General features: G+C 37.6%; 1 protein-coding gene across 1 annotated transcript; it reads left to right on the forward strand.

Annotated features, from left to right (window-relative positions):
• The first annotated feature begins 2,711 nt into the window (after nucleotides 1–2,711).
• On the forward strand, nucleotides 2,712–4,778 carry LOC137939077 (protein EXPRESSION OF TERPENOIDS 1-like). The gene is made up of 2 exons (XM_068784260.1): nucleotides 2,712–3,649; nucleotides 4,028–4,778. The coding sequence occupies exons 1-2, from the start codon at nucleotides 3,103–3,105 to the stop codon at nucleotides 4,405–4,407; spliced, it is 927 nt and encodes a 308-aa protein (XP_068640361.1). The 5' UTR covers nucleotides 2,712–3,102; the 3' UTR covers nucleotides 4,408–4,778.
• Nucleotides 4,779–25,193: the final 20,415 nt, after the last annotated feature.

Genomic DNA, 25,193 nt, shown 5'->3' on the forward strand with positions numbered 1-25,193 from the left:
TAAAAAACATAAATAAAACTCATAAACATATCTCCTGACATGACATCAATTTTTAACTTACGGCGTCTATCGTCTCGTCTATCGCAGATACTCATCGATGGCAACGTTCAAACATGCTTCTACTAGTTCAGACTCCTTTTTATAGCCTCCTCTCTATCAAAGAAGACCATCAAAGGACTATAAGGTTGTAACAGGCCACCGATCACCTTTAATGGAAAACACTAAACTCTATATAACATTTACATCTCAGTGTTACATAAAAATGTCAGGTGTTGTTATTACCTCCATTGTGAAAAAAATTACATGCCCATAATGTGTCTAGTGTAGATATTTTTTTCATCTTTACTAACTCTTATTTTTCTAGAATAATTCATATATTTATATGTTTTTCAATAATTGATGGTTGAAGAGAGAAAGAAGGGAAAAAAGAGATAATGATGCAAAGGTTTGATGTGGTAAGTGGCTTTTGGGAGAATTAAGAAGGGGAAGGGAAGGGGGCATTTATGCCTTTGCTAGTTCAAACATGAAAAGAGGAGCAAATGATGAAAGTGTGGAAGGAACAAAGACTTCCATTTTACCTTTAATAATACTAATAATTGTATAATCTTACATATATTTGAGTGACACCATGTGACTCCCTTCTTTCTTTCCTCTCCCTCCCTCTTGCCCTCTTAATGCTAAGCAAAGCATTAGATAACCTAATTAATAACAATTAATGAGTTAAAATTGAACTTAATTAACCATTTAAGAAAAGACCCAATTTGCTTGTAAGCTTTTTCATATGTATTTTAAGAGGAGGAAAGATTTGGTGGGGGGTAGAGAGAGAAAGAGACAAAAGTAATGAAAAGTGGAGGCGGAGATGGGATGCAAGTTGGGGGGTGGTGGAAGGCACGCGGGGGGCGAACTCCGTGACTCCTCAGTGGGGTCCTCACGTGCGGACGCAGACGTGGACGTGCATGTATTTTCGGGGCATTGAGTTTCACACACGCGCGAGTGGTTGTGGGGTGAGGGAGATGCGTCCTGTGACGCGACAGGATGGCGATGTGCTCCCCCGCTTTACGTTTTCAAGCTTTAAATATCAGACGCAGCTCCGCGTGTGAAAGTGCATGTAAGGAAAAAGATGGGTCTTTACTTTGGGTGGTAGGGGGGGGTGGGCAAATCTTATGGAATATTTGACTTCACATGCCCCCTTCCCATCACACAATTAATTGGTGAGAGTGACACTCCTCTCTTTCTCTCTCTTTCTCTCTCCCTCCATAAATTTCTCTCCTTTTTGTCTCCATTTTCTCTCTCTCTCTCTCTAATAAACTCTAAATTTTAATTAAATAAAAAAATTACATTTTATTACTCTGTTACATGTATTCTCTACGTATGAGTCAATTTCATTCTCCCGCTGAGTGACCCAAAAGGAGTTAGTTAACATCGGGATTTGTATATCACTTGGTTTTTTGCTTTCTCTCTCTAGAATAGTGAGAGATTGGGGATTTACAAGGCAGCAGAGAAACAGGAGAGAGTCAACCCCCGGCTCTCTCTGCACTGGGCTCGAGATTGACAGACAGAGACACAATTATTGGGAATCGCACACATCATTCACCCCTGCAATTCAGTTCTTCAATACCCCCCCTCCCTTTTTTTAATTTATATTATTTCTCTTTTCAAAATGTCTCTTATAAATATGTAGTCATGTCATCTCACAGTTTAGTATCTCCCCATGTACGTGATGTACGCTGGCTCGATTATTTGTCAGCTCACATGTTCCCCCCCTTTTTTTTTAATATATATATATATTTTTACATTAATAAAATAAAACATAATTTCCATTTTTTTCTATTTTCGTCTTACCTAGATTATTCCTTAACCGGAAAAATCGTCCTTTCACGACACGACCAGCCCTGGGTGGGGGGGGGGGGGGGGGGGGGGCTGGGTTTTAATCTTTTCTTAATAATTACGAATATGATTGATAATGGAAATTGGAATCTGATTTTGAAAGAAAAAAAAAAAAGCGACTAGCCGTATGGCACGCGGTCCAACTCCAAGCGGCGTTGCTGCTGCCTGTATACGGCGCGATTTCAGGCCGGCCGCCGGTGACGGATATAAAAATAATATATTTAAAAGAGAAAGGAAGGAATACGAGGTGGGAATAGTAAAAGGATTTACTGACCTTTGTAAATCCCACTGAAATACACACACACACACACGATCGCGGATTTTCTTTTTCTTTTTTATTTTTTATTTTTTATTTTATGGGGTTTGTCATTTGCGGGAATCGAGGAAATTCGCCTCTTTTTCCACAAAAAATCTTTCGCCGCTTTATTTATTATTTGTCTTTTTTAAATTTCTCTTTTGTCCTTTTTAACGATTCGGTAGCGTTTCGGGTTTAGGGACGAAATCGGGAATGTAATGAATTAATAATAGAGTGGCAATAATGAATGTCCCGAAATAAATTAAAAAGGACCGGTAAGGAAAAAGTAGCGGGTTTTCCGGTACAAGGACGAATAAGGAAAAGATGATGCAATGACACGTGGAGAGGCGGGAATCGTTGGATGAGGGATGAGCGGATTGGATTTGAGGGAGGGAGGGAGCTGAGAATTTTTTTTTTGCGCTAGTCGAGGGACGGAAGGGAGGAGGAGAAGAGAAAATGGAGTAGTGAAAAAGGGTGGAAAGGAAGTGGAGTGAAGAAATTGTTTTCTGTTGGTTTTTGGGGGGTTTGTCTTAAATTGGAGTTGCAGAGGGGTTGCTGCTGCTGCCATGGCGGCGTGGCAGAGCTGTAATTCCGTGACTTTAATGCCCCGCGCACAGGGAGGGAATTGAAGGAGAGAGAGACGCTGCGCCAAAAAAATCCGACGTGTGTGTCTCGGGAGCCTGCAGAGAGAGAAACGAGAGAAAAAAGGAAAAAAAGAAAGAAAGTTAAACAAAACAACATAAACCCGGACACTCGAAAAGACCTGATTCTTGTAGGAGGTCGTCTCTGTGTGTTTTGTTTTTGGGTCCCTCTTTCAAGTCGGTTTTTGTTTCTTTTTTTTTTTTTTTTTTTTGTAGTGCCGAGTTTGCTATGGATTTTCTGCTGCAATTGGCGGTAAATTCATCGAACAGGAGACGACAATGTCCGGTTTCCCACTGAGACCCAGCCAAAACCAAGAGATCCCACCGGAGACGTACTTGTTTTACAACCGGAGCAGTAGCAACGACGAGAGCATCTCCTCCGCGTATCACAAGGGTTTCGAATTATGGCAGCAACAACAGCAGCAGCAGCAGCAGCAGCGGAGTGTCTTTTACTCGATGGTGGGGACGGCAAGTGGCTTGGGCGTGTCGCCGGATGAGGGGGCGTCTTCGTCGTCGAGGAGCTTGACGATGATGCGACATAGCGGGGGAGGCGGCATGAGTTGTCAAGACTGTGGCAACCAGGCGAAGAAGGATTGTGCTCATCTGCGGTGCAGAACTTGCTGCAAGAGTAGGGGCTTCGAATGCCCTACTCACCTCAAGAGCACGTGGGTCCCCGCGTCCCGCCGCAGAGAACGGCAACAGCAGCTTGCAGCTTTGCAGCAGCAGCAACAACAACAGCAGCAACAGCAGAGAGGAGAAAATCCCAAGAGACAGAGGGAGAATCCCACTTCCTGCACTCGTATCATCCCTTCTTCCACCGCGTCAGGTACAGTGATTTTCCTTCTTCTCTGATCTCCCCTCTCTCTCCCTCTCCCTCTCCCTCTCCCTCCCCCTCGCTCTCCCGCCCTCATTTCCTCTTTTTTCGAGTGAAAACTCTGAAATAATAAAAGCTCCAAGCAATCAAATCGTTTGCGTGATTCCCTCCACCGTTCATACCTCCATCAAATTTATCTTCTGCAACTTTCACCGCTTGCTTTCACTGTTTCTGGTAATGGGTCTGGGCTGGCACGTCAGTGGTTCTTCTTCTCTTCGTTAACTTGTTTCGCTTTGTGACATATTGGGAAGAGTAGACGGACACAATTAGCACGAGGGAAGAAGAATTTAACATTTTGTTTCTTTCCTGTTTCTTATTTTTCCATTGAAGGAGGACCAAGAGGGGAAAGTTTCCCTTCGGAAGTGAGCGAGCCGGCGGTATTCCGGTGCGTCCGCGTGACCCCTCTCGACGACCCGGATGACCAGTACGCGTACCAGACTTCTGTTAACATCGGCGGTCACTTGTTTAAAGGGATCCTATACGACCAGGGGCCGGAGCAGCAGCATTATCTACTGGCTGCCGGTGAGAGCTCTTCCGGCGGAGGCTCTCAGCGGGCGCTTGTAGCTCCCTCTGCCACAACCGCCGTCGAGACGGCGACCTCTACCTCCGGGGCTCATTCTGCCGGATTGATTGATCCTTCATCTCTCTACCCAACTCCCTTGAACGCGTTCATGGCGGGTACGCAATTCTTCCCACACTCCAGGTCGTAGCAGTACTAGAAGCTTTTCATGATTTGTTTGATTCTCCTCCCAATGAAGAAGAGTCCGTCTCAGAACACTCCTCATCCGCTAGCATTCTCTATAGATAACTTATATTTCTGTGTCTTCCATGAATCGAAATTCCGATTAGAATTATCTTTGTTATCTAGTATAAATGGGTTATTTCACTGGGTTCTGAGCCTCTGACATTTTTTTTTTTTATTTCGTTTCCTTTCAATTTCCATTATGTTTTCCCCTTGGGATCGTAGTTTCCTCGTTTGAAATGGATGAGATTGGTTTCGTGTTTGGTTGGGAAAAGTGGGTATTTCAAGCTTGTTTTTATTGGGGTTTGGGCGGTTGGTGCAGCCTACAATGTCCTTCATGCATGGCATTCAAGGCCTAACGTTTAAGTAAGCCCTTCAAAAGCAAAAACCCAAAATGAAGAAAGGAAAAGCGGAAAACCAAAAAAAAAAAAAAAGAAAAAGAAACTCTTTTTGTAGTTTGTGTACAGATTTGTTTTATTTTGTTGTTCGTCGTCCACCGGCTTTCCCTCCATTTTTTCCTGCATACAAGAACACGAATAAGTAATAAAAAATTTCAGGACCAACATCTGGTTTCTTCCCGTTCCCAAAACACTCGGAAGTTGGATCAACTCCTACTTCTCTCTCTTAGCGGAAGAGCTCTCACGGAATCTACGTTTTTGTGCAGTTGTCCGACATAGGTAGATCATATAAACAAGAGCAGCCACCGATCTTCTTTCTCTAACAGAAAATCTCTGTCAATATTAATCGTCATTTCATGTCATGCCTGGCACTGGATTATATTTCCGTTCTTTTATTTCCCAAGAAGGTAAACTAAGCTGATACAAACCTAGTCAAAGTTTTGTATGTTATCGTTCTTGTCGCCTTTTCCAGATCATATACAATGTAGTAAGAAGAGAGAAGATACAGGTGGATTCGTGCTTATATATAGGTGTGTCGTACGCAATCCCCGTATCTTATATTTCTTGTGGAGTACGTAATCTCCATCACATGAGGACTGTAAAGCACCATTAAATTTTAATTGCAGTCAGACAGCCAGCAAAGATACTTCCTTCACGCCTAATTTTTGTGTTTGACCATTACATCATTTTACCATGCAAATTCACTAGCCTTGACTTTCCTTCTCCTCTATTGGACCCACTAAAAAGAACTTTTTGTCTTTCGTATACAACAAGAAATTTGTCTCTGTGGTGTGAGCTGTGGTCAATGGGATATGTTAGTATTGGCTTTTAAATACTTGATCTAGAATGTGAATGTTTACCCTCGAGTTCTTATTAGTGGATTTCACTGGTTTATATGGAATGCCAGGGCTTCAGTTCTGGAGAAAAAATGACAAGACTTCCTCTAGAATGTTAACTGAGATGAAGGTGGCACACAAACCATTTTATTAGAATAATGGGCTGAAATTCTATATTGTTGCCATACACCATCTGAAGGTTCCATACTGAGTTTCTGGCCTTGATGTCTGCTTTCCCAGAGAGATTCCTTTTTTGCTCTATTTGGTTTATTTGTTTTTTGGTGTTAATGGAACAGTAGGTGGAAATGCTTCAGTTATATTGAATTGAGGTAGAATATTTGCTACAAATAATGTGCTTGAATTTATATATTTCGCATGTATTTCTTTCTTTTTAAATTTGGGGTCAATAGAATGGCTAGGCTTCTTGTATTTGCTTCTGATGCATTGTAGTCTTTACAACCTCTAATTAAATTCAAATAGTATATGTAAAAGCATGAAAAATATATTGGTCTAATAACTTTTTGATTTTTCAAATGCATTTTCGTGGGATTGAAAGTTAAAACTTAAAGCTGGAGTGCTTGCATTATGACTAAAATTTACTTAGGACTGTAAGCAAAAAATTGCATCGGATTGCCTCCATCACAATTAAAATTACTTTGTGAGTAATTCAATCCTAGAATACTGAATGCTAGTCAATCCTGACATCACAAAAATTGGGAATTCTGAAGCGGAGCTTCTTATGAAATGTCAAAAAAAGATGTTGGGAATGGCTATTTGTTCTATGTATCAGTTATCAAAGCAAGTTTCTGTTTTTTTGGAATGTTAAATAATAGACAAGCATCATGGCAGGCCAACAAAAAGGTTAAATTAGTGTGGAACTGACTGAAACCCCGCATGAATGGCATTATTCTCATAACATGCAAATGCAGAAAAAATTGTTTTGATCCCGTTTTGGTAACAAGTATAGAGGTCAGCTAAAATATGGAGATTTTTTTCAATGGATCATACTGAAGTTTTTTTTTTTGTTTTTCTCTCTCTCTCTCTCTCTCTCTCACTCTTTCTTTTTTTAACTCTGTAAATTCAGTGAGATGAATACTAAAACGGGGCAAGACAAGTCGGCATGCCCAAGGAGCTTTTAATTCCATTTTATGGCTGTCCCATGAGGTTTTACTTGATAATCATGTCTTGGGTGTGTAATAGTGAAGGAAATGGATACATTTGGTCTTCGTTGGTTTTCTGCTAATGTTGACCCAACCATAACTTTTTTCCCTCCTATTTTCAAGGAAGTATTTCCAAAATACTTTATACAGACATGCACAATGTCAAATACACATAGAAGCAGGAACCTTTATGTGTTTTCGAGGTGGGCTTAAGGTATATTCCTTGGATGAAACTAAAGTTAGTCCTAAACACTTCACTTTTTTTTTATTATATAGGTTGCACCCTTTTATTGGCTTTGATTGGACAAAATCATCTCTTGTTATACTGGATTATAATTTGGAAACTAATATTTTTTTTTGTACAATGGAATGTCGTCCAGTTGTTTATTGAATTAAAGGAATTCTCTTTTTTAATCATGTTCAAGAAACCTTGCTCTACTACCTATTGGTGTTGTAAGCTACCTAATAATATTTTCGTTCTGGAGTGTTTTTGGCCAAAAAATTAAGGTCTCATATTTGGGTTATCTTGGAATAAACCATGTTTATGGCTAGGTAGAACACAAGAGGGCAACTACTGGGTATACTTGAAAGAATTTACTGATGGTGACCGAGGATTATCTGCTTAGCTTCATTAGTAGCATCTTATAATGAAGTGATTTTAAGTTCTGGTTGTATTGCTGTTTGGTTGGTCTTTAACTGAATATTTTCATTCAAAGTTTAACAATTGAAGGTATTCGATGAAACACAAGATACAGTAACTTCACCAGAGGTCTGTGCTGTACTCTTACGTCATGTGTCATGAAGAAATCAAGTGGTTAGCTATGATCTGGGTTGTTGTGATTGTTCATTGATGTTCCTGTTAAGAATGTGTGGAAAGTTGTCAAAAGGTAATGTCCTTATTTCTTGCCTCATCCAAAAGTTGGCCATTCAAACATGTTGATGTCGAATCTTTTACCGGTTGTACTGCTCGGTCTTGTAAGACTACATTTCATCTACTTGTACGAATTATTTGGTTCTAATTGTGTCGTCAATCTTATTTGTGTCTCGGGTATGATGGTTTCCTTTGGAAGTTTTTCAATGATATGCCCTCAAAGTTTTGATCCATCTACGCCAGCTGTGTTGCATACAGGTTTCCGACCTCTTACCTTGGAGTTACATCAGATCAATCTGGTGCAAATTATTTGTACTCGCTGAGTTGGATTCTTCTGTCAACAATGTTTTTCCTTATATTTCAACTGCATCAGGCTTATATTACACCTTATCTTGTTTCGCAGTCTCTATATTTGTTACTTTTACTACAAAGCTCGTTTATTTTACCCATTAGAGTTGTCTTGGTTATGTTCAGGCTCCATTTCTCATCACTTACTCTGTTGTAGGCTTCTCTCTGGTGAGTCTTTACCGATCCAGAGATCTTCTCTACCTCTTCTGCTACTTATGGAAACCCATTAAGATGCAGCAGCGGTAAGCTGGCTACCGTAACATCTTGCTGTTTAGCTAGTGCTTAGGTTTCTTGGTGTATAGGTTGCCAGTTGATTGAAAACTAGTTTGACTGTAGTAAGAACGCTACCTACTGACATGCTGAATTCTTAGCTCCCTCCGCACAAGTTCAGAGGAGCTTGTATTCCTTTAATATTATGCACCTTCATTTGAGGTGATTATATACATGTTTCTACGGCAAACCTGCAAAGAAAAAGGATCGAGCAGTTGTTGAACATGCTTAATTTTCCTTTACCATGGCCTAATATCGAGCAGTTTCAGCAACTGCCTATGGTTTGCACTTCTGCCTGGAGCTTTTTACCAGGCAAAGGCTTAATGAGAGAACCTTTAATTGAAGCCCAGGATGCGTTTCCAGTTGATTGTATGTTTGATTTAATGATTGAAATCTTTAACAACTCAGAAAATCTAACTTTAAATGAAAACTCCAAGGGTATTTGCCCTTTTAAAAAGAAGCCTTATGCAAATTGAATCAACTTGTAGAGGGTTTGTGCTTGAATTGTGTTTTCTCTTTTTGACGCAACAGAAATGATGTTGATTTTCAGTTTTGTTTCTTCTGAGCATTATGGAACCCATTGCTTTTTCCCCTATATCTAAGAACATTTGCCTTTTTGGTTATACTTTTTGAAGACAGTTAGTTCGTGAGTGAGACCTGCGTTAAAGAAAAGCAGGAGGTAGGAGAAAAGAAAAAGCCTGCAAATGCGTCCCTATCCTCAATTTCTCCTTACATCTTCTTGTAGAGAATTACGGCAAAGGGGAGCTTTTTCTCTGTGCTTCCTGCTACAAATTATTGTCTTAATAAAAAAAAAAGGTGGAAAGAAAAGAAAAAGATGAGAACAGTTGTCCTTCTGACTCTGAACTGGAGCAACTTTTTTGGCTTCTTCAGTAGAGGACCTGTGTCTTTCATCCGAAAAAAGCGTCAGTGCCAGTGAGGTATCGATATCTTCTATTCTTCAGCTTTCTGACCTTTAAAGAGGTTCTTAACTCGGTTAAAAGAAATGACAAACTTGGGCACGAACTGTGATTTCTGGAAACATCCAAACTGCTGATGAGAAAGGTAACTCTAGTACAATTCTGGGTATAGTTTTTCATGTTTCTTTTAATTATTCTTTTCTGTGTTCTTTTCGGCGTTGGTGGGTATTCTTATGGGACCTAAAAAGCCTGTATGTGCTTGGATTAGAGGGCACTGGTGAGTAGTTCTGAAGGACCCAATCGATTTCTAGTGGGACTTCCCTTACTTTCATTTGATTCCTCATCTGGGCAAGAGAAATTTCTTGTCAAAAAAGAAAACTTCTTTTGAAATAAGAAGAGTGGGAGCAACTTTGGTGGGAGTTGTGCTTGATGACTGGTGTCTCTGATGGGACCTGTGTTCAATTTCGAGCTCGTTTTGGGCCCCAAGGAATAATTGCTGCACGTATATCTGCATGGAGAGCTTTGTATGTCGTTTTGACACTGTTAGAGCTCATCTCAGTGCAGTCTCACACCTGTAGTTACCCTCCTCCCTACTTGGCTTTCTGGGTAAAAGTTCTCAGAATATGAAGAATGACTAAAAAGAGTCATTTTCTAACAGTTGTAAGCCGTGATAGTCTCCGTGGCTAATTAACAATCACAGAGCAAGGTGAGAGAATCTGGGTTCTAAGCTTCAGATTTTCTACACTTTTCTGCTTTATTCTCCTTTTGTTGGGATTCTCCTTCTTTGAATGCTTGCCAGTGAATGTTTAGAAGATGCACGTCCTGGTACTGAAAAGTCTGGTCCTTGTTCCTGCGATCTGCGGCATGACTGGTTAACAAGTTGCCAAACTCACTTGTGTGAGGGTAGTTTCTCTCAGAAGCAAAACTTGTGATGAAGGGGGACCCCCAGCATTCATGGCGGACGTTATGAGCTCTGTCGTCTTCCTGTGGTCAGTCTTCACCACCTTTCGCTTTGGTTTGCACGTAGCAGGGCCCAGAGCAGGGGGAATATATGCAAGCTATACTGCTACACAAGGAAGTAGCCAGTAACCTATCGTTTGCATAGTGCAAAGATAAAGATACCTGTAGGATATACGGAAGAGAAGGAAGAAATGATAAGAAAACTCATTCAAATCACGTCCCACTACAGTAGGTTGCAACTGCGTGCTTCTATTATGAGTGGTCTTGTGCTTGGCTCTCTACATACACTTCCTTTAGCTCTGCAAATATTTCCAAGTTAATTCTTTAATTACAGACAAGCAAAACAGTATCTGGACCATGAAAGCTTTAGTAGGATTCAATCACTTTGGAGCTGTTTGATACAGAAACAATTAGGTTGCCCAAACTATTGAATGAAAGAGAACGTCTATAGAGAACCAGAGAGGGTACAAAGGATGTAGTTATTTAAGGTATCACTTTAATACATTGATGGAGCTTCATTATTGCTATGCATAAAGATGAGCCATCAGTATCGATATGCCTAATGTATAGGGTGATAGAGTCAGTGGCAAAGGTACGGGAAGACCTGATACTTGTTTTTTTAACCTGAACGAATTGAATCTTTCAAAAGTTTTTGCCTCGTTGGCCCTTCAACATTGGAAATTTACAACGATAACCTCATCTCTTAAACCGCAGGCAAGATAATCCCTATTCTGTTCGTTATCGTTATCTATTCTTTCACCCACTCTTCTACGATTTAACATCTATGAAGTGCCGAGATTGAAGTAGACTTCTATTTATGCTACAGTTATTGAAGTGATCTAGGATTTATCTTTAAGAGTTTGTTGTATTTTAGAGTACTTGGAATATAGGTAATTTAAAACTTAGATTAAATGTATTCTCTTTACAAAAAATAGAGACCTAAATTACTCAATTTACTATAAGTTAATTAATTATTTTTTTTCTATAAAAGCAAGCTCTATGATTGATCTTTTTTGGGTCTCTTCCTAAACTTTGCCATCTGTATCTGTCACTGACTCACCTCTAACCCCACTAGCCTTTATCCTCTTCTTCTCTCTCCTTCTCTCCTTCTTCTATAGTGTATTCTTTTTATCTCATTCTCTTGGTTTTTATCATCAGGACTAGTAAACTCGGGCTAGTTTACGAAGTTTGCTCTTCAATTGAATCTAAGCAAATAAGGTTAGTTTTCTCTTCCATGTTAGCTCTTGGCTTTCTTGCATGTTTATATATATTAGAGAAATTATTTAGGGGAAAAATACAATAACAAATCGGAACCAAATTTCCTAGAGAATGTGTTTTATATATGTTAATGACTGTAAATGGAAATGTAAAAGAGGAAGTATGGGAAGTGGAAACTTTAACTTTTTATTTTAACTTTATAGCTGAGATAAAAGATGCCATCATCTCATTGAATTTGCTATTTTGGGAAAAATAGAATTTTAATTTTTTAATTTCATAGATTACTTCCCCTATGTGTTAAATACAATATGAACACTTTATCTTGAAAGCTTATTTTCTTTCCCAATTTGCCCATGCACTTATGAGGCCTAAAATTGTTCTTTCAAACTATGTTCAAGTGTTCGATATGGTTCCAAAATGTTTCAAATACACTTGTTATAATTTCAATAGATGATTGTGTTATTTAAATATCTACAAATGTTCATTGTCCTTATTTAAAAATTATAATTTTTTATCCAAAATATTTTCTTGAAGTTTTTAGAGATCTTTCTAAAAATTTTAAAACGTTGTCTCAAGGGGGGATTAGTCATCATTGAAGTTGAAATGAAGTTCATGCGCATTACATAGTTCATTCAATGAAGTTGTTAGTGGTGCACCAGCGTCAATGTCATCTGAAAAATGTAGGTAATCGTTTCTGGATAAAATCGTGGAATCAGGATTCATCCCAAAATTGTGAATCATCTACTTGAAGCCATCGTTCGGGACATGTCCGTCCTCCCCCAAAAATTTTCTCTCTCGTTCTCTTTTCTCCCTCTCTGCCTTCCTCTCCCGATTTTTTTTCTCCCGCTCTCTTCTTCCTTTCGTCTTCGCACTCTCTTCGGCGTTTTCTCCCTTCGTCGTCTTCGTATCTCTACTCCCTTCTCATCATCTTCGCATCTCTTCTCCCTTCATCGTCTTCACATCTCCTCTACCTGTCTGTCTCGATCTCCCTCTCCCTTCTCCCTCTCTCAACTCCCTCTCTCGGCTTCCTTCTCCCTTCTCCATCTCGGCCTCCCTCTTCCTTCTCCATTTCACTCTTCTCTTTTCTCCTAAAAATCCTCGCAATTTCCTTCGATTTAACCCATTTTGGTTTTGATTTCATATGATTTCCCCATTTCAGCGTCAATTTCTTCAATTCTACTTCGATTTCCCTTTATCAGCGTCAATTTCTTCAATTCTTCTTCGATTTCCCTTTATTTCCCTATTTGGCTTCAATTTTCCCATTGAGTTTCGATTTTTCCCAAATTTAAGAAGGTAACCCTAAACCCTATTTTTTTTTTTTTATTAATTTACTGTTGTATTTGATTTAATCTTAATTTTTGTGTGAGCTATTTTTATTTATTGTTTAGTTTTAGCATAATTTTGAGTTTATAGTATTTAGGGTTCACTTTCGTCTATATAGGGTATAATTTCGGGTTTAGGGTTTAGGGTTAGGGTTTAGGGCTTAGGGTATTTTGAGTATGGTTAAGGCTATTAGGGTTTATGGTATTTTGGATTTAGAGTTTTTTTTTAAAGCACGGTCAAGGTAGGGTTAACAGAAGTTAGGGTTTTGGGGTTTAGAGTTTGGGGTTATAGAGTTCAGGGTTTGGGGCTTTTAGGGGGTTTAGTGTTTAGGTTTTGGAATTAGGATTAGGGTTAAGGGTTTAGGGGTTAATGAAGTTACGATTTAGGGTTTAGGGTTTAAGGTTAGTAAAAGTTAGGTTTAGGGTTTATGGGTCTAATGGGTGGGTTGAGTCTGTTTCAAATTAGGCCGAGTCGCCTACACAGGTGTCCATTAGCCAATGACACCCGACTCCCATCACTGAGGAGGTACGGTTCGTAGTGACTGCGATGTCATATGGGGCTCTACCAGCGGTGTTCGGTGAATTTGGACTTAGTTATCTGTATTGTTCTAGTCATTTGCAATGGAATTCGTTTGATTAATTTGTAAACATTATAGAATGTTGTTGAATAATTTTGAAGTGCTATGGAAAGATCTTGCCATGTGGTGAGGAGATTCAGATAGCTTATAAATATCCGTCACATGGTTTTTTGTGTTTTCATGTGTCCCTAATTACTAAGACAGGTAAAGGTTGTCTGATAAAGTTTTTTCCATGAAGACCATCTTAAATTTAGATTATAAATGACTGGAAGACGACAAAAAACTCCTCAATCTTATGACATTTAGACCTTCAAGGATGACAACAAAATGCTCGATCACTTGGTTGAGCAGGTCAATATGGGGAACAAGTTGCCCAATGGGGTTTGGAAGCATGAGTTGTATATGGACTTTGTCAATAGGTTCAATGAAGATGTAGTTAATAAAAAAGTTGTTGAGTAGCTCAAGAATTGAACAAGATCATGGAAGAAAACTTACCAAACAGTAACGAGTTATCTCAACACTAGTGGGTTCGACTGGGATACAACCGCACAACGAGTTACTGCATATTATTCTGTATGGCAAGACTACATCAAGGTTGGTAAATCATGTTGAACTGCAAAACATTTTGTTTGTTTTTCGCATTACTAGAACTCTATTCCAAGAGGTCTAAAAAATGTTTCTTTCTTTAAGAGCATAAAGATGCTGAGAAATATAGATGTGAAGGGTGCCCGCTTTATGACAAATTGGCTTTGGTAGTGGGAAACTCAATAGCCATGGGGACGGTAAGTCAAACTAGCGTAGACATGTGCAATGATGTCCAACGTGAGTTAGAACATTCACCCTTGGACATGCTCGAGGATGTCGATTTAGGTAGGGATACTCCATCACCATTCCTTACTGGGAATGAGTCGGCACCTAATCAGTCTCAAAGTAATAACCTGTCAACTTCAACTCGTCGTTGAAAGAGAACCGAAATGTCCATTGATGACACTTGTATATTCTTTGATGCAATGAAGGAAATCGCCATAGTATTTAGTGATGCTATCAAACCTAAAGATGGTAATGTCAAAAATAATTGGTTCGAGCCCTCATGGAAATCCCGGACCTATCGATACAGTTGAAGTTTTGCCCTCCTGAATGGTCTATGCAAATTAAGAGAGACTTGTTTACGAAGCTGACAGCGGAAGAGTGGCTCCAGTGGCTTAAATATTGTTATGGCGAAATGTAGTCATGAGTTTTAAGTACACTATCTACTTTGGCACGAGTGTTTTGTATTTTAATAATATTTTTTAATTATGACATTGTAAGACTTATCATTGATAGATTATGAATATCATTATGGTTAAGATTTGGGTTTTCATAATTGTTGGGTTCCTATTGTATGGATGAGTATGGACGTGGACAATTGAATGGATATAGTTGTGTATGGTTGTGATTGAAGGTAGGAAATTAAGAAAGTGGATGAAAATGGATGTGTGATTATATATGGTTGTGTAAAGATGTGATAGAAAATAGGTTTTGATTGAAGATAGGGGTATGTTAGGGGTATGTTTGTGTTTATGACTTTTAGGAAGAAACATGAATTATTTTTGTAGTCATCATTGTGTTTGTGGTGACTGTATTTGCAAGTTTATATGGATATTACAACAGACAAAGAAAAGATTGCAAGTATGTTAGCATTCACCTGTATTTTGTTCACCATGGGAAGATACTATCTCAACCATTGCAATAGACGTGCACCACGTTCTTGTGGGATCGGTGGTTCGCTTTATTTACAAAAGGCATTAGAGAAATCACCTGTTAAATTTTGAAAAGTTTATAAGATGAATCAAATTGTGTCTTGCATATTAATAGAGATACTTAATAGTAGAAGATTTTTATTAACCACAAAGACCATCTTAGTGGAAGAACAACTTGCATATTTTCTCCTAATTGTTGGTCAACAACAATCGTTTAGTGTCACAATAGAGATGTTTGACAGATCAAGTTGGACCATAAGTTAGTATTTTAATAAGGTGTTGAATTCTATTATCAGACTTTAATCTGATTACATCAAACTACGTTCAAAATATACTCAATCGAAGGTTTTAAACAATCCAATGTTTTATCCATATTTTAAGGTAGCATCACTTGGCCTTTAATGAACAAATTTAGATTAATTTACAGAGTTACTTTGTATTAATTGAAATGGTATAATTAGGATTGTATTGGGGCTATTGATGGAACTCATATCAAAACAAACATTCCACTTGAAGAAGAACAAAGGTTCTGGAACAGAAAGGGCTATCTCTCACAAAATGTGATGGTAGCATGTACATTTGACATGCAATTCACTTATGTACTTGCTAGATGGGAGAGATCAACAACTAATTCGCGTGTACTTAAGAATACATTGTCTCGTGAAGATAGACTCTTTGTACTTGAAGGTAAATGATATTTTTATTCAGTATATTTTTATCTATTAATATCTTCAATTATTTTAGGTGGAATATATTTTCTACTATTGGTAAATATTATCTACTTGATGCTAGTTAAGCAAATCTACCAGGATTTTTTGCTCCATATCGAGGAACTCATCGTCATCTACAACAATTTGGTAACAACCTTCCTAGAAATGATAAAGAGTTTTTCAACCAAAGGCACTCATCTTTGATGAATACTATTGAACAAAGTTTTGGTCATTTAAAAGCTCAATTTCAAATGTTGAAAGGTGCTCCTCCATTTTCTCATAAGATCTAGATAAAATTTGTAATAACATGTTGCATATTTCATAATTTTATATGTAGAGAGGATTATAATGATATGTTTGAATTAGAAGATGATGATTTGGGTGAAGAACTTGGTGGAGGAGGTGATGAGATTCGATTAGCAGGTGTAAATGATGATGAAGATAACAATGATAGTGATGGTCTTGTAGATGAAGACAGTCAATCAACATACATTAGGGGGCAATGTGCATTAGAATTCACAAGAGCCGCACGATTTCAAGATGCCATAGCGACTTGCATGTGGAATGAACATTGATGGTTATAACTTATTGCTTTTGAACATGTATTTTATCGTTCATATGTACTAAACTAGTAAGTTGATGATTTTAATATTAAATGTACGAACTCGTTGAAATATTCCAAGGCACAAAGGTTTACTTTCATGTTGCAAATTGTAGACTATTATGAGTAACTCAGTTCATTTTCAAGCATGTTTTTTAAGTTATATATATAATATATCCTAGGTTATTAATAAAATAATTTATTTATATATTTATTATATTGATTAATTGTATTACTATATTAAATTATAAATTTAAGATTGGTAATTAAAATATTGTTAAAGAAACCATTTGATCAATTATTTTGGTTTAATTATCCCATTTTTATAATTAAATAAACTAATCATTTTTAATTTTATAAAAATATATTATTAATTAATACTACATAAAAAATTCATCTTCTGTTATTTTTATTTATTGATTTAGTATATTCATTTTGTAATTACTGTATTAAATTATTGATTTAATAGTCGTAATTAAAATTTTGTCAAAGTAAACATTTGATAAATTATTTTGGTTTAATTATCCCATTGTTATAATTAATTAAACCAATGGTTTTAAAATTTGTGGAAATATATTATTAACTAATAATATGTAAATATATATTGTGTTATTGATATAAGAATATATTTATTTATTTATTATATTTATTTTTTATTACTGTATTAAATTAGTGATTTTTAATGTTAAAAATATCTTATGCTATTAATAAATAAATAAATAAATTTATTATATTCACTGATGTTATTATTTACTTGATTTATTTATTTTTTATAATTTATTATAGTCACACGTAATTATTATATTATTTTTATAATAAACTGTAATAATTAATTAATATAATATAGTATTTCATTAATTAGTATATTTATATATTTTAATGCTACATTAAATTATTTATTAGTATAGTAACCATGTTTATTTTGGTTAATTATCTGTTTAGGTATATGTTCATAAAGTTTTCTATGAAATTTCAATAGATAGCATATAATTGGAGGGGACTCACTTTGAAGGGGTATGATTAACTTTGAAGGGAATTGATCTTCTATTTTTTCCTTGCAAATCAACATCCATCTTGCAAATGACATTTATTGACTGAAATTGCTGTTCTCAACCTCGTAATAAGTCCAATGACTATTCTCTCTTTAGTTTGTCAAGTATCTATATATTTTTTTTTATCAATGTTGTCTTAGTAATTTGTTAATTTTCTCGTGTTTATCTCTTTAGGTTGTTTCTCTTCATGTTAGGTGCCTTTAGTAGAGTTCAAGTGTTTGCTCCCCAAGCATCTGGAAATTGATAACTCTGTTGTGATTCTATATGTATGGTGCTTTTTTATTTTTATATTATTATAAATTTAAATTTATATGCTCTTTACTTGTGGAGCACAATGGTTGTAGTTTGCGTGCGGGAGCTTTAGGTTTGATGATAATCCATTGCATGTTGTTTTCTTTTTTGTGATGTAGTAATATTTCTTATATGTTGAAGAATATTATTATTTTTATCTTTCTTATGTTTTCTTCCTTTTATCTTTCTCCATTTTTATTTCTTGTTCGTTTCTTTCATCTTTCTTTCTTTCTTTCATATGTTTTTCTCTTTTTTCTTCTTATTTGTTTCTTTGTTTCTTCATATTTCTGGTTTTTTTGTGCTTTTTCTTCTTCGTTCTTCCTTTCTTTCTTTCTTTTTTTTCCTTTTTTTCTTTTGTTCTTTCTTCCTTTCTTCTTTTTCCATTATTTCTTATTTCTTTCTTGTAAAACAGAGAACCGAAAAATAAGAACAAAGGTTGAACGAATGGTTTTCCGATGATTTATTATTCTCCGTTTAGGAGGTATTTATAATACATTACAAGTTGATTTTAGGATCAATTTAGATCCTAAAATCAAGGAATAGAATCAAGAATATAATCACGGGATTGGAGGAAACAATCACGCTATACAGTTTCCTCCGATCACGCTATACAACTATACATTTCAACACTCCCCCTCAAGTTGGTGCATAGATATCAGTCAAACCCAACTTGTCAATTATACCATGAAATGCTTTCCCTGATACTGCCTTCGTGAGCATATCAGCCATTTGACTTGCAGATTGAATAAAGGGGAATTGTATAATCTTTGCATCGAGGTTCTCTTTGATGAAATGACGATCAACTTCAACATGTTTAGTGCGATCATGTTGAACTGGATTGTGTGCAATTGCGATAGCTGCCTTGTTATCACAGTGAAGATTCATAGGTTTGTCGTATTCAATCCCTAAGTCTCTCAATATATTCCGTATCCATAACAACTCGCATACACCATGAGCCATACCTCGAAATTCAGCTTCAGCACTTGATCTTGATACTACCTTCTGTTTTTTGCTTTTCCAAGTGACAAGATTCCCTTCCACAAAAGAAAAGTAACCTGACGTGGATCTTCTGGTTGTCTGATCACCTGCCCAATCAGAGTCTGTATACCCTTCAATACTAGAGATACCATTTTTTGAGAATAACAAACCTTTTCCTGGAGCACTCTTTAAGTATCTCAAGATCCGATAGACTGCTTCCATATGTTCTTCACTTGGTGCATGCATGAACTGGCTCACAATGCTTACTGCATATGCTACATCGGGCCTTGTGTGGGATAGGTAGATTAATCTTCCAACTAATCGCTGATAACGCCCTTTGTCTGCTGGAATTTGATCTAGAAAAATTCCGAGTTTATGATGCATTTCCATCGGCGTCTCTATTGGTTTACAGTCAAGCATTCCGGTTTCGGCTAGAAGATCCAACACATATTTTCACTGTGAAAGGAAGACTCCATGTTTCGATCTTGCAACTTCAATACCCAAAAAATATTTAAGTTGTCCGAGATCCTTCATTTCGAATTTAGTAGCTAAATACTCCTGTAAAGCTTGCATTTCACGTGGGTCATCTCTTGTCACGACCATATCATCAACATATACAATTAATGCTGTTACCTTTCCTTCTTTGTGTTTTATAAACAAAGTATGATCTGAGTTACTTTGTTTATAACCAAACTCCTTCATTGTAGCCGAGAATCTCCCAAACCATGCTCTAGGTGACTGTTTCAGCCCATACAATGACTTCTGCAATTTACAAACTTTACCTTGAGACAAAGAACCACTTTTTACACCTGGTGGTAGTTCCATGTAGACTTCTTCTTCTAAGTCTCCATTGAGGAAGACATTTTTAACGTCAAATTGTTGCAGAGGCCAGTCTCAATTTGCTGCTATAGATATAAGAATACGAATTGTATTGATCTTAGCTACTGGTGCAAAAGTATCCTGATAGTCTATCCCATACCTTTGCGTATATCCTTTTGCAACTAGCCGAACTTTATATCTGTCAATGCTTCCATCCGGTTTGAGTTTCAATGTGAACACCCATCGACATCTAATTGTTTTTACTCCTTTAGGTTGGGGAACAAGTTCCCAAGTGGCATTTTTTTGTAGAGCCTCCATCTCTTCGTTCATCGCTTTTTTCCATTTTGGATCAGCTAATGCATCCTGCACATTACTAGGAATAGAAACCCTGGATAATTGATCAACAGTAAATGCATATGATTTAGTGAACATATGGGAGGACACATAGTTATTGATTGAGTATTTGGTCTTTGCTTCAAGATCAGGTTCATACTGTTTTTTTGGAACTCCCCTATTCAATCTTTGTGGATATCTAGAGGTTATGTTTTCTGTAGGAAGACATGTTTCAGTAGACTCATCAAACATAGGATTCGTATTTACCTAAGGAGGAACATTCTGGGTTGATTCTTCAGTTGTTGGTGCAGACGAGGGCAACTCTTGGGGTTCTTCAGGTGAAATTACTGAATCACAGTCTTGTTGCACATCATGACACTTAAAAAATTCATTCACCGCTTCTAACTCAATAAATTCGGCACCTCTTTCAACATCTCCGTTAGCTTCATGTGGAACATTCTCTTCATTTGAACTCTCCCCCTGAAGAGATGTCCAAGAAACTCCCCCTGAATAATAAGGGACTGATTCATGGAATGAGACATCTAAAGTCACATGGAGCTTTTTGGTCTGTGGATCATAACACCGATATCCTTTTTGAAGATCAGAGTAGCCAACAAATACACATCGCTTGGCACATGGATCAAGTTTATTTTGCAAGATCTTTGGGATATGAACATAAGCAGTACACCCAAAAATTCGGGGTTCAAGATTTGGAAGATGGGGAATTGAAATCAGGGATTGGAGCTTATGTAGATGAGTTTGAAAATCCAGTACTTTAGAAGGTGTTCGATTGATGAGGTAGGCAGCAGATGTGATAGCTTCACCCCAATAAAATCGAGGCACGTACTACTTCCAAAAGTTGTCTATTCTTTCTTTCTGCCAATCCATTTTGTTGGGGAGTATAGGTGCAAGAAGTCTGGTGACGAATTCCATGAGTGGTCAGAAAATTTTCGAGAGAAGCATTAACAAACTCAGTACCATTGTCAGATTGCAAAACACGAATCTGCTTTTGGTATTGAGTATGTATCATGGTATGGAATTTCTGAAATGCTAGACTCACATCACTTTTGTGGATAAGCAGAGAGACCCAAGTCATTCTAGTGCATTCATCAATAAAAGTCACAAAGTAACGAGCTCTAGAAATAGAGGGAATCTTGGCTGGACCCCAAACATCAGAATGAATAACCGCAAAAGGTTCGAAACTTTTATTCAAACTCGGGAAATAAGCAATACGGTGGCTTTTAGCCAATTCACATGTGTCACAATGAAAATGCACATCAGTCAAACCTGAAAAAAGTTGAGGTTGCAATTTCTTAAGATAACCAAAGTAAAGGTGGCCTAATCGTCGGTGCCATAACCATATAGTTGTTTGAGCATTATCTTCACTGCTAGCTTGATTTGTCTGACTGATTGTCGATCCCCCGTTTTCTGTCAACTCCAAATAGTAGAGTTTGCCCCGTCTAACACCATAACCAAGAATCTTCCGGGTTAGAATGTCCTGAAAGACACAAAATGAGGGCCAAAAAGTTACAGTACAAGCAAGAGTGGAAGTAATTTGGCTAACAGACAAAAAGTTATATTCAAGAGAGGGAACCACAAGGACAATATCTAATGTCAGATTATTGGATAAGATAACAGATCCTTCCCCAGTAATAGGAGAGGTACTACCATTGGCTGTTGAAATAACAGATTGTGGAGAAGGTAGGATGGATTGTAACTGACTGGGATCCCTTGTCATGTAATCGGATGCACCTGTATCAATAATTCAAGGTCTATTCTTAGAATGTACAGAAAATACTAATGCATTATCGAGAATACCTGGATGGGCAACATTTGCAGTAGGTAGCTCCTGATTCTCTTCCATGGATGTCACCATAGCTTTCCCAGCAGTCTTGTTACGGGGATTTTTCGAGAAATCCCACTACTCCGGATAGCCAATAATCTCATAACACCGGTGTTGTGAATGTCCTTTTTTCCCGCAGTGAATACATACACGATTGTTACCTTTGCCAGAGGATTGAGGGTGCCGACTGTTTGATGATCCTTGTCGGCTTTGGTTGACCAACATCGCCGAGTTCTCGGAGACTGGGCGATAGCTCCCCATTGTCTGTCTCTGTTGATATTCGCGTCTGACATAGGCATATGTACTTTCCAAATCAAGTTTGGGATCTTTTCGCAAAATTTCTCCACGAACTTGATCAAATTCGGAGTCAAGCCCACTGAGAAAAATATGAACCCGAAGTCTAGCCATTGCAGAGTGCAACTGGATTAGCCCTTCGACTGTTCCTTCCTGAGATATAGTTCTATGATCAATCTCTTGGAAAATAGCAACCAGTTCATTGTAGTATGTGGATTACGGTCTACCATTTTGTTTGGTAGAAAAAGATCTCTGGTTCAGCTCAAATATACAAGTTTCATCGGATCCATCATAGAATGTTTTTGATACTGCTTCCCATATCTCCTTGGCAGTGGAGAGGCGAATAAATCGCTGCATGAGCAATGGACTCATGGAGTCAATAAGCCAACTTTTAACTCTTTGATTTTCAGTAATCCATGCTCCAAGATTCGCATCACCAGATGCTGATTTTTTTGTTTCGCCGGTGAGGTATCCAGCTTTGTTGCGTGCGCCAATTCGCATCTCCATGAGTTGGGACCATAATGAATAATTGGTCTCATCGAGGATAATTCCAGTTGGAAACGTAGAATTATCTTGGTGGACTATAATCTGTGGTGATGGGATATGGTCGGTAGATGCGCCTGTAGGGGTGGCCATCGATCTGATTTTTTTTTTTTAATCCAGTCCGGTTCGGTTCAGTCTGGTCCGGTTCGATCTGGTCCGGTTCGGTACGATCTGGGCGGATTCAATTCTGGTCCGCTCCAGTGCTGGTCCGATCCGGTTCGAGTTTAGACTGGTTCGGTCCGATTCGATCGACCCGCCGGTCTGGGTCGACAGGAAAAATAAATCAACAGTACCTAAGTTTAAAAAAAATACCGTCGTCTTCGGCAACGGCGGTCTTCATCTTCGGCAACGGCAGCAGAGCATCAGCTTTAGTTGGAAAAAGGGTGGTGATGCCGTCGTCGGCGCTTGTTGGCGATCGTCGGAACTCGTCGGCGACATGATTCCGACTACGTAAAACGCTCCGTCTTCGGCAACGACAGCCTTCGTCTTCGGCAATGGCAGTCTTCGTCGTCGGCAACGGCAGCCTTCGTCTTCGGCAACGACAGCGGAGCGTCGACTTCAGTTGTAACAGTGTGGTGGTGCCGTCGTCGGCGTCGGCGACGTTCTTTTGGCGTCGGGACAGCCGGAATATGGAGTTGCAGAAAAAACAGAGTTCTGCAACTCCGACGGATTTTTCCTTCCTCCGGCTTCCTCCTTCGGCGATTACAGGAGCACTTAGCTCTGACTTTCTGCGACGGAAAAGAGAGGAAAATTCTCCTGCTCTGATACCATGTAAAACAGAGAACCGAAAAATAAGAACAGAGGTTGAACGAATGGTTTTCCAATGATTTATTCTTCTCCGTTTAGGAGGTATTTATAATACATTACAAGTTGATTTTAGGATCAATTTAGATCCTAAAATCAAGGAATAGAATCAAGAATATAATCACGGGATCGGAGGAAACAATCACGCTATACAGTTTCCTCCGATCACGCTATACAGCTATACATTTCAACATTTCTATCTACTTCTTTTTTCCTTCTTCAATCATTCAATCATTCTTCTTTTTCTTCATTTTGTCTTTCTTCTGTTTTCTTTCTTATTTCTTTCTTTCTTTCTTTCTTCTTTCCCTTTCTCCCTTTTTTTCTTGTTTTATATTCGTTCTTTCTTTCTCTTTTCTTTTTCATTCATTCATTCTTTCTTTTTTCCCCTTTCTTTGTCATTCTTTTTGCTTTCATTCTTTCGTCCTCTTCTTCTTTCTTTCCTTCTGTTTTTTTATTTCTTATTTATTTTTTCCTTTCTTCCTTTTCCCTTTTTGTTATTTATTTCTTTCTTTTTCTTTTTTCCTTCTTCATTCATTCATTTTTTTTCTTCCTTTTTCTTTCTATTTTCTTCTTTCCCTTTTACCTTTCTATTTATTTCCTTCTTCATTCATTCATTCTTTCTTATTTTCTCTTTTTTCTTTAATCCTTTCTTTCTTTCTTCTTTTTCCTATATTTTTTGTTCATCCTGTCATTCTTTCATTCCTTTTCCTTTCTTTATTCTCTAATTCTTTAATTCTTTCTTCTTTTCCTTTTTTTATTAATCTTTTTCCTTTCTTTTCCTTTCACTATTTCTTTCTCTTCTTATTTCTTCTAGTCTCCTTTCTTTTTCTTTCTTATCTATTTCTTTCTTCCTTCTCTTTCCATGTATTGAATTTAGGACCCATGGTTCGAACCTCGAACAAAGTGGTGAGGGAGAAAGAGAGAGGAGAAGAAAAGAAGAGAAAAAAAAGGAAGCAAGAGAAGAGCTTGGCCAAAGGGAGAGAGAGAGAGCTTAGGGATCAATTGAGAGATGGGGAGAGAGACTTGATGCACTACCCCAAGTCAAAAGCCTCTATTTATAGTTTTTTGGAGGATGTTGCAATGTTTATAATGCCCTTAGGGGTACAAGCTTTACATAATAAAAGACAATAGTAGACATTTTTCATCTTGACTAATTACACCTTTGTGTTATCTTTATGAGATGACTTCTTATTTACCATCATGCCACCTCTCTTGGATGTGGACCTTCTCGTTGGTTGTGAGTTTAAGCTCATCTTCTAACACTCCTTCAAGTTGGGGTAAGAAAACATCATAAATGTCCAGCTTGCTGAAAATGGTGGATAAGATCTTGTAAGTGACTGACTTTGTGAGGATGTCTAGAACTTGTCCTTGTGATGAGATATGTTTGAGGGATAATATGCCGGCTTGGAATTTTCCCCGTATAAAGTGGCAGTCCACCTCAATGTGTTTTGGTCTTTCATGGAAGATCGGATTCGAAGTTGTTGAATTTATGGAAAAGATAAATACTTCATTGAATTATTGTAATCAAAGTACACAAACCTTATTTATAATAGTGGAAGGATATAGAGTCCAATTACAATTAAACTACCTTTGTCTCAATTACACCCAAACTCTAACACTTAAAGATAAGTCCTAGCGTAATTAAATAACCCAATATAAATAGAAGACTAACATGACTAAAACACCTTTAAACTGAAACTCTTCTGTGAGATCTCCTTCCATAATAATTGTGGCTCAATAAGACTTCTTATTGTGTAAGACTTAGGGGCTTAGTCAACTTGACACAGGAGATGAACTTCAGTCGCATTACTCAGTTCATCTCTTGAGGTCATTAGTGGAAAGCCGGACTTCAAGTCATCTAGATGACAA

This window comes from Aristolochia californica, unplaced genomic scaffold (assembly GCF_029961685.1).
Source record: "Aristolochia californica isolate CCGP_79_NKW_82.1479 unplaced genomic scaffold, dmAriCali1.0.hap1 SCAF_8, whole genome shotgun sequence".
NCBI classification, from domain to species: Eukaryota; Viridiplantae; Streptophyta; class Magnoliopsida; order Piperales; family Aristolochiaceae; genus Aristolochia; species Aristolochia californica.